Source organism: Carassius auratus, chromosome 10 (genome assembly GCF_003368295.1).
Source record: "Carassius auratus strain Wakin chromosome 10, ASM336829v1, whole genome shotgun sequence".
In the NCBI taxonomy this organism is placed as follows: domain Eukaryota; kingdom Metazoa; phylum Chordata; class Actinopteri; order Cypriniformes; family Cyprinidae; genus Carassius; species Carassius auratus.
Genome location: NC_039252.1, coordinates 14,528,046 through 14,538,187, shown reverse-complemented (window position 1 = coordinate 14,538,187; position 10,142 = coordinate 14,528,046). Strand labels below are relative to the sequence as shown.

At 35.2% G+C, this 10,142-nt stretch overlaps 2 protein-coding genes across 3 annotated transcripts; one reads left to right on the top strand and one right to left on the bottom strand.

The window, feature by feature from the left end:
* Positions 1-71: 71 nt before the first annotated feature.
* On the top strand, positions 72-3,184 carry LOC113109984 (pleckstrin homology domain-containing family B member 1-like). Its single transcript, XM_026273922.1, has 6 exons — positions 72-286; positions 1,002-1,154; positions 1,246-1,348; positions 1,424-1,463; positions 1,554-1,647; positions 2,335-3,184. Exons 1-6 carry the CDS (start codon positions 250-252, stop codon positions 2,469-2,471), a joined length of 564 nt encoding a protein of 187 aa, XP_026129707.1. The 5' UTR covers positions 72-249; the 3' UTR covers positions 2,472-3,184.
* A 118-nt stretch (positions 3,185-3,302) lies between these two features.
* On the bottom strand, positions 3,303-9,678 carry rab6a (RAB6A, member RAS oncogene family). Of its 2 annotated transcripts, none has more exons than XM_026273921.1 (8): positions 9,417-9,678; positions 7,975-8,033; positions 7,790-7,843; positions 6,439-6,544; positions 5,523-5,634; positions 5,048-5,141; positions 4,708-4,774; positions 3,303-4,554 (listed from the first exon to the last, which is right to left on the bottom strand). In XM_026273921.1, exons 1-8 carry the CDS (start codon positions 9,484-9,486, stop codon positions 4,490-4,492), a joined length of 627 nt encoding a protein of 208 aa, XP_026129706.1. In that variant the 5' UTR covers positions 9,487-9,678; the 3' UTR covers positions 3,303-4,489. The 2 variants fall into 2 exon arrangements, with proteins under 2 accessions (XP_026129706.1, XP_026129705.1); XM_026273920.1 differs by lacking the exon at positions 6,439-6,544 and adding an exon at positions 6,680-6,785 and having other exon boundaries at positions 9,417-9,677.
* Between the last annotated feature and the right edge of the window lie 464 nt (positions 9,679-10,142).

The window sequence follows — 10,142 nt, the reverse complement described above, 5'->3', positions numbered from 1 at the left end:
AACCAGTACAAACTCACACAGTGATGTAATCTGAGATTACTGGACAAGCGAAGCTTCACTTTGGCCTGTTTAAAGGATTAGAGGAAGAGTTATCAAACTATTCAAGCACTACAAAACCCCCTCCGACTGCTGAGACGTCTTACAGTCACTGTCATCGCTCACAAACTAAACTCAGCCAGCATATCAAACAAGCACCACCACATTAGGACTACAGCTGTTATTCCGGGGGCAGTTGACTGATCAGACCCAATGGCTCTGCTCAAATCTGGCTGGCTCTGGAGACAGAGTAAGTATATGATTCTTCATTTATATATGCTTATATGAAGAGTTTCCTCAGTCTTCTCAAGGAACCTCTGAAAAAAATAAGTAGTTGAAGTTGCAACATAAAAATTGAGGGAAGAATTTGTACGTATATTAAAATAAATAGATAAAATATTATTATATATTATGTATTATTATGACAAAGACTTTTCCAGAAGGTTTGTTATGAAACTCAGGGCCTGACACTGTTTGCAGTAATCCTCTTACGGTCAGTGTTACAGTGTTACAGTAGCCTACAGAACAGTAGATTCTGGACTCCAGGCTGAGAATCCAAATAGCACATTAATAAAAAATAAAAAAAAGATTAATTGATGCCATTGGGATTACATAAAAAAATAAAGAATTATATATATATATATATATAGATAGATAGATAGATAGATAGATAGATAGATGGATAGATAGATAGATAGATAGATAGATAGATAGATGGATAGAAAAATCAATCGCATCATATGACCCCTTTAAAAAAACACTGGAATATTACTATTGATAGTATAAGTATAAATAAAACTAATAAAACAATAAATAAAGGTCTATTCTTCGTTAGCATACAGATGTCTGAGTTGCTAACAATGCTAACTGTGGTGGAAGCCGCATACCTCTGAAAATGGATAATGGAGAGAGATGATAATAACAATATTGATTTTTATTATGATTTAATTATTTTTTATTCACAGCTTCAGTCCTCAAACGATGGAAGCTGAACTGGTGTGACCTGTGGATAGATGGCAGCTTTGTTTTTTACCAAACTGAATCCAGAAGAGACTACGAGGCCAAAGTGAATCTGAAAGCCACCTGTGTGAATGTGAAATCTGGACTGGAGTGTCCAAGTAGGAAGGAACTTTTTCAACCTTTCAGTTTGATGTGCATGGTGTGAAAACACTTTAAGACTGTTTTAACAGATAGTGTCTTTGTGAGCAGATGTATGTCCACCTGAGAGTCACCCCAGAGAGAATCTGCTGGTTGTTTTCCTGAGGGATGGTAACACGCTGGTCCTGTGCGCCAACAGTGAAGATGAGGCACTGTAAGTCTTGACCTTTGACATTTTAAGCCCCACTCACTTTCCTCTCAAATTTATTTCCATCCTGTCACTTTTCAGGGCCTGGAATCTCCAACTCATGGAGGCAAAAAGCAACCCTGTGAGTGCTTTCCTTGACATGCAGACTGATTTCTCTGTCATTTGTAATTTATTACATTTACATTTCTTACATTTCTTTTCACTCTCATAGGTTCTCACATACAATCCTTATGACGATACATACCAGACCATTCCAGTTAACAGTCATAATGCGGTTTACATCATGCCAAGTACAGGTAGTGGAGGTAATTATACAAACACAGCATTCATTCTGCAGAAAGCACAAAGAAAGGGAATGCATTTTACAGCTGCTTAAGAATTAAAATTAAAGGAATAGTTCCCCTAGAAAATGTACTTACCCTCAGGAATATGTGGATGATTTTGTTTCTTCATCAAAACAGACTTGATGAAATTTAGCATTATATCACTTGGTCACCGTTGGATTATTTGAAGTGAATGGATCCTCTGACAGTCCACTCCAAACAGAAAATACAAGGATTACTATAATCCACAAGTAATCCACATGACTCCAGTCACCAGAAGTGAACAGCCATGTGTTTTTAAGAAACAAATCTACCATTAAGATTAATAAAACTTCAAACCTTGCTTCTGTCTAAATGTGTCTTCACACCTTTCTCCAGAGAAAAAGTGATCTTGTTAAATGTTAATTGATGGACAGGCGTCATGTGGAGTACTTGTAGATTGATGTGATGCTCTTATCAGTTTGGACTCTTTCTGACGGCACCCATTCACTGCAGAGGATCCATTGGTAAGCAGGTATAGCACACTTTCCGTTTTGGGTAAAATATAAGAAATTGTGCTGAAATGTAAATATTTTGTTTTTAATGTAACAATTTATTGCCACTGCCATGTGTAGAATCACATTTAACCAGGGATGTAGCTACCTCTAATGCTGATGTGCTTACCTGCAGGGACTCAACATGTCTGGGTACACAGAGACTCTTGTGATGACAATTTCGGAGAGCAGATTGCATTGGGTCTCCTGGCTGGAATGGCTGCAGGTGCAGCGATGCGTTCACTTTTATGGATGCCCTTCTGGTTCTGCTGAAGACCGATCAGATAGAGGGATGATAACTGGAAAAAGTGAGAGAACAGACTGGAAGAGCCGTCCATAAACCTCAGCCATAGCAAATGCTCTTGTTCCTGCACATAAACATGTAAATATGAGAATAGCTGCAGCTGATTTAAACTCATGAAGTGGTCAATCAGTGTGCAAAAGAGGGATACTTCTTTTCCAGTTGTTTACAGTCTAAAGAAAACAATCCTATTTTAGCTGCTCATATTTATCAGGACAAGATTTAGCAACAGATTTTCCTGTAGAATATCTATATATATATATATAACTACATAATTTTGCACACAGCTAATGATTGTTTTTTGCTCTGTGTATAGTGTACATGTAAAGCTTTGCAAACAAGTTTAGGATTATATTGTTATTTTTATCAGACACAAGTTCTCCTACCATTATTTATAAATAGCTTATAAATCACTAAAGCCTGAATTTATTATTTTCCATTGCATGAGGTTTGAGAGTGATCATCAGACCATTGAATGCTCTTTTGAAAAGTCTTCTTCCAAGAGAATATGATTCTGAAGTAGCAAACAAAAGCTTAATATGAAATTGTTCTCATGACTGACCAGTAGAGGCATTCATGCACTACTATGCTACCTTGCAAGTATAGTTATAATAACCTTTATATTGTTGTACAACACTTAGGTTAAAATAAAACGCTGATATTACATAGAGAATCATATAGTATTGGATTTTTTGTGTGTGTGTGTGTGTGTGTGTGTGTGTGTTTACAATCAAAACTACTAATGTCCTGATTAACAAGTTAAGTTTTACATTATCCATCAAGAAAAAAAAAAAAAACACTTGTGCTAAATACAAGATTTTATTAGGGACATCTCAAGATGTTGATCAATTTTAGCTGTGCAAATAATGAGCATTGGGGTCAAGCAGTGTCGCCAGATGAAACTGGTTAAAATCCATTCGAAATGTATGAGACCGTATCAAGACAACGACCAAACAAAATGCACTATATATTAAAATAGTTTAGATCAGTCGGAGGACAAACTCATCACTGTATATTCAACAAAAAACAAACGTGGCAGGTGCTTTGGGCCAGAATGTCTAAAAGCACGTCTACAAATTATGAAAAACCAAGCAGTTTAAAAACAAAACAAAGACATTACAAATAAATATTAGGGTTCATGGTCGAGTCAACAAATCATATCTAGTGTGTCATTATTACAATAAATCAAACTTTACAATGCTAATAAAAAAAAAAAAAGAAAAACAGTGGAAGCCCCAAAAACAAACCATCAAAGGCAATGTCTGCATATTATCTCTTAAACTGATACTTCCCTTAATATACATAATATTTCTTTACAATTACTGTAGTTCTCTTTCTTTGACTAAGCTATAGGCTTTCTAACGCTCAAAATAAGAAATGACATCTAAGAAAAAAAAGACGCAATGCTTGAGAGTCAACTGAGCTAAAAGCAGCACTTGTTCCTCCCAAATTCCAAAAACATTTGTTTTTACACTTTCTGTTCTTCCTTATGAAGAAGAGACATTAGCAACGTCACAGAAGTAACGCCTCATAGCCACATACGATGAAACCTAGACTAGAACATTTCCAAAAACACCCGCAAACATTTCATCCATCGTGAATCTGGAAAGATCAGTTCGGTAATTTCATTTATTTCTATTGTTTTGTTCCTATTCACGCCATTATTACAGTAATATAAGTATTATTTCACATAAAACGGAACATGGACAAAAACAACACTTTATAAAGTGTTTTGAGAGTGAAAAACAAAAACACCACAAAAGGTGTGGGATTAACGGAAACAATTAACAGAGAAGCAACAGAACACACATCCACATTGTGCTTTCGAATTTAAAGTCATCTGAGTGGGTCAGCGGTAACGAGGGTGACGGGCGAGTAGTGTTCTACTGCCTCCAGGTGGGCGGTGCTTCTGCGGAATATCCAGAGAGATGCTGTGAGTGCAACTAAGAGCGACAATAAGAGACACGGCACAGAAATGTCGACTGAATCCTCAGCAAGAACAGCCGCCTTCGCTGACTGGCTGCTCTGGTGGCTTTTCCAATTTTATATCGATCACTGAAGGAAAAAGGAATTAAGGAAACACACAATGTTTTGTAGTCTGTTAACACTACAACACATACAATCAAGTAGTAAAACAAGCAATTGCAAGTGTGAAAAGCCCAATTATATATGTAAAAGTATGCATATTTTTGTATTTGTGTAGGATACTGTCCTCTCTGCTCTTGTCTTGTGTGCTCTCCATACCAGGAAGAGCTGCTGCTACACGCCGGAAAAGCTAGACGAGACAAACACAAGCCCCTTTATTAAACTCTCACAACAGGATTAGAAAAAACAAGCAGTGTGTGGGTGTATCTGAGATGGTTTGCATTCCGAAAAGTTGAATATTTCATCATCTGGCTTTTCTGAAGACAAGGGAAATGTACAGTAATGCCGTTTTTGAATAATCACGAAAATATCATTTGATAATTTAATGCAGGGTTTAATTTTTAATCATCAAAGTATATACTTGTATGTTGTTGATTCAAGTTAAATCTCAAGTTTCACTCACCTGTTTTACGTTGTATCCGGCTTTAGCGCTAGTCTCAATAAACATTACATTCAGTTCTTTGGCTTTCCTCTCCCCTTCCTCAATAGAAACTTGCCTGAAATTATCCCCAAAAAACATGGAATTAATATTTCCCTACTTCTGATATTTTGCTATTTTGAGCAGATTAAGAGAGTATTAGTATCACTTTGGGTCATTAAAAAAAAAGATGTTTTTGTCATTAGATACATTTCTGGTACTTTAGTAAATTTTATGTAAATATTGCATAAAATACAATTTAATTGCAGCAATTTTGTGCACACACAATACCTTAAGCAAAGGTTTGGGGGCTGTAAGATTTTTTTTTTTTTTTTTTCAAGTCTCTTATTCTGAACAATGCTACATTTATTTGATCAAAAAACAGTAATACTGTAAAATAATAATATATACTGGCTGAACACAATTTAATAGTGTAACAAACGCAACTATTTGAACATACCTTTTATCTGCAAGGTCTGTTTTGTTTCCCACCAGCATGATTATGACATCACTTCCTCTTTCCGTTCTGACATCATCAATCCATTTGGTGGTCTGCTGGAACGAGTTGACATCTGTCGGGGTATTTCAGAAACACTGGGTTAATAATCAGGATGAGCCTCAGGGGTCTATCAGAGGGAATCCCAGGATCATAAACGGAGAGACAACTCAAAGACAGAAAAAAACAAACAAACAGGGATAAAAATAAGAGGAAAGAAAGGAGAAAGTTCTAAAGCTGGAAGTGTCTCTGTGCTCATGAATCTGTCACAGGAACGTGGTCTGCAGAAAGAGTTAATCTGAAAAGAAATAGACAAATTATCTCTCATCTACATCAACTACATTTCATCAGTCTGTAAAATGGTCAATGAATGCATATTCATTTTATAAATAATTCAAATATTTTTTAAGTGAACCAAAGAATTAAGAAAACAAAATTTTTAGCATATATAAAAATGCATTGCTAAAAATAATGGTTTAAAAAAAAAACTGGATAGACTAGTGAAATTGTTAGTAGGAACTTACTTTTGAGTACTGAGGATGTATAATTAACTTCTGACCACAGCCGCCATCTATTCTTTTTAAAAATATATGGAATTTTTGTCTTTATATATTTCATGTCTTTTTATTGTTTTATTAGCAGCTACAGTGACACAAAGATCTGTTAACCTTTAAATGTAAATACATACAAAACAAATTATGTGCTCTCAGTTCTTAAGACTGAATTGCAATTGCAAAACTAAAAACAAGCCATAAAAAGAAGACAAAGAGAATGAAATGACATAAAAACAAATATGGTGTAACAGAAAAAGAGAGGCTGCGCTGAGATGACAGATAGCTTTCCTCTTCCTTAAGTTCCCCGGCCTAGGATCCACACTCACTTGTGATGTCATAGACTACCACAGCAACCGTAGAGTCCCGGATATAGCTGGGAATCAGACTGCGGAAACGCTCCTGTCCTGCTGTGTCCCAAAGCTGCAGCCGCACCTGGCCAAATATTTTAGCACCAGAGATCCAGCAGAGAGAGAGAGAGAGAGAGAGAGAGAGAGAGAGAGAGTGGGGGAGAAAGGGGAAGAGGTAAGAAGAGGGGAACTGGACGCAGTGCGGGTCTCAGATACCTACTTGTGATGTCGTAAACTACAACAGCAGCAGCAGAGTCTCTGATGTAACTGGGAATGAGGCTACGGAAACGCTCCTGTCCCGCTGTGTCCCAAAGCTGCAGCCTGATCTGTGTGAATGGAAAACAAACAAAAGAAAAAAAAGGAGAATAAAGGAAAAAAGGGGGAAAATGTAACATTCAAAAGGAAAAATGATAGATTAAAAAAAAAGAGTGGAATGAAATGTAAGGAATAAGAAAAAGCAAAGTGGACTGAAAGGACTTCGAGGTCAGGATTTGGGCTAGGGAACGGATTAAAGTTAAGGGTTAAGTTTTAAGTCTTCGGATGGGCTCATGTTAGGACAGGTTAAGGGTTGGGTTATGTTATCCAGACTGCAGATCTTCAGAGAAAAACCTTCCCATGCAAAAAAAAAAAAAACTAAACAATTCTTTACACGAGGAAACATACACATGTAAACAAATAAGGGACACACTAAAGGAAAGGGGCACAGGAGTTTCTCACGGTGCGGTTTGTGTTGGGTTTTTACAGACACATCACAATATAAATGTTTACATTAATGTTCAACAAATAAAATAAAAATACTAGGGCTTCACAAGAAGAACAATGTGATGTACAATTAATTTCATGCATAATGCAATCATAATATGTCATTAGAAGAACCAAATATTGATTTGTCAAATCAATATAAAAGTATTTTCTATAATAATAGGCATACTTAAATTCAAGTACATTTAATGTAGAATGCATTACAATCATAATTATTGATTCCATCATTTATTCAACACCATATCAGCAAAGTTCATGGTAAACTCAGTTTTATAAATTAAATTAATTATAATAATAATAATATAATTGAAAGAAAATTAACACAATGTAACAGCATTGTTTTACAACAGTATAAATATAGCAATGTTAGCGGACTTAAAAATGTTTTTAAAAATGACATAACATGCAATGTAAACCAATGTCATCAATAAATAGCATCCCTGACATTTACACACCGGTAAAATTATTATACAAAACTAATATGTTCCTGCAATTTAGTAAAAAAAAATTAAATACTGAAAGGCATGTGCATTTACTGTTAGAAAAAAAAGAAAAAGATTTTACTTACTGTTCTGTCCTCAAGATACATTGTTTTTGACAAGAAATCGATTCCTATCGTGGCCTGAAAATTAAAAGCAAGGAAACTAAATTTTCAGGACAAAATACACTACTTTATGCAGAAACATCCAGTTCAAAGAATATTTCATGCATTGTGTAAAGTTGCAGAATGAGTCTGAAAAAATATTCACTCACCTGGTAGGTATTATCGAAACTGTCATACATAAATCTGGTAATTAAAGATGTCTTTCCCACTGCAAAATCAAATGAGAAATTAACTGGTTACTATCAAAACATTACATATCTTTATAACATCATTGTGAAGTTGTGACCTGTATGCCAACTCTTATTCAGAGACATTTCTGCATTAGTAATCAGCACTTTTAATGTCAATAGATTTTCCTAGAAGGAACAGATCCATCCAGGGACACAAATAAAATGTCCATGTCATGTGTATCCATCCTTTGAGACACTTAACATTTGATGCTGTCATGTTAATAGATTTCTTTCCAAAATCACAACTTTTAAAAAAACTGACTGAAGCAAATGTCTACATGAAAGCAAAAATCTGTCCACATTCATTGCGGATTCACTTCAGATTCTTCTCACATGAATGAAACATAAGATAAAATATATTTAAAGACTGCATGTGAAATGAACACATGCATCAGTATCTATGTAAATATATGCAAACAGTTTGAATATTTGCATTGTTTACTTAAATTAGAAACCCCCAAAATCTGTTTTTACACATCTAGTTTAACTAAAGTTTAAAAAATTTTAAAAAGCCAAATGATCTTTGTTTATGCTTTATCTTGATTTACATAGAACTCCGCCATACTGTTGAATTCTGGGGCCAGTAATTTTTTCAGTAGCCTAACACCATTTGAAACTTGAGTGTTCAATAGTTAGAAGATCCACATAACTTAAGTATGTCAGAAAAGCAGAGTCATGCATGTGAATATCTTGTTCACACAGGAGACAGACAAAAATACACTATGAAAACAAGTTCAAGACCAGACTTTATAGTAACCTAGCCGCTGTTTATGAGATATTTATAGTTTTGGCTGATGTATGAAGGCTTCAAAACACAAGTTGGTTTTGGACAGGGTTTCACTATATTTGTGAGCAAATTATCAAAAGTATAACAAAATATGGATATTTGGCACAAAAAAGGTCAGATTATATTGTACTACAGAATAATACATAAAAAAAATTTTCTCCATAATATTTATTCCAGAATCTACCATCTAGCAATATATTTTGTAATACTTCTATCTTACCCACACACACACACACACACACACACATATATATATATATATATTTATATATACATATATACATACATATATACACATATATATATACACATATATATATACACACACACACACACACACACACACACACACACACACACACACACACACACACACACGTATTACATAAATTAATAAAAAGTAGTATATATATTTTGCAATACGATACATTCATTCAAGATACACACATTCACTCATAATGTTACAAACACACACAGATATGTAAGCAGAAATTCAAACTGTCATATATACAAACACACACTCATGAAGAAAGAGAGACTGGAGCAGGTCCAGTAGGCTCGGTTCGAATCTCACCGCTCTGTTCTCCCAGAAACACCAGCTTGAATTTGCGGAGTGGGTTGCCGAAATCTCCTGTTGCAGACATGCTGCCGGTTCCGCTGGGTCTAATGTGCGTGTGAATGTGTTGCTATAACTATTAAAATAGTCTTAAGAAAATAAAATAAATCCTCCAGTAACGTTATCCCTATTCCTCCAATTCAGGTCGGTTCGAGACTTTACTTTACGCCTATCCAGGCCCAGTTCTACGCCGCAACCTAACCTAACGTGACTCTCACAGAGGCGTGATTGACAGCTCAGCTCAGCCTATAGAATTTGAGAGAAAACTATAAATGCGTCCATTCAATATGTTGTTCTTGTCTAACACAGTGGTGGATAATTAATTAGGTCACACTGAAACTATTGTCATGTCATTACCATTCGTCATATGATTTATTATTTTTTGAGCGTTATATTTCATGTGATGTCTTTTCTTAATAATATGTAAATTGAACAAGCTCGCTGAATTGTTTAATGCGCATCCGTGTTCAAATGTGATCTATGATTTTGAGTTCTTAAAATGTATTTGCTCATGAAAGTTAAATTGTTATTTATGTAAATGTTGTCTATGGAAACGAGGCGGGACACCAAACAGGTTAGATTGAGCTTTGCAATCGCCACGTCACTGCCATGTCACTGCACTGCATCATCGCATTCCATTAACCCTTGAACTGTGCAAATTAGGAGTTTGCAAGGATTTAATAA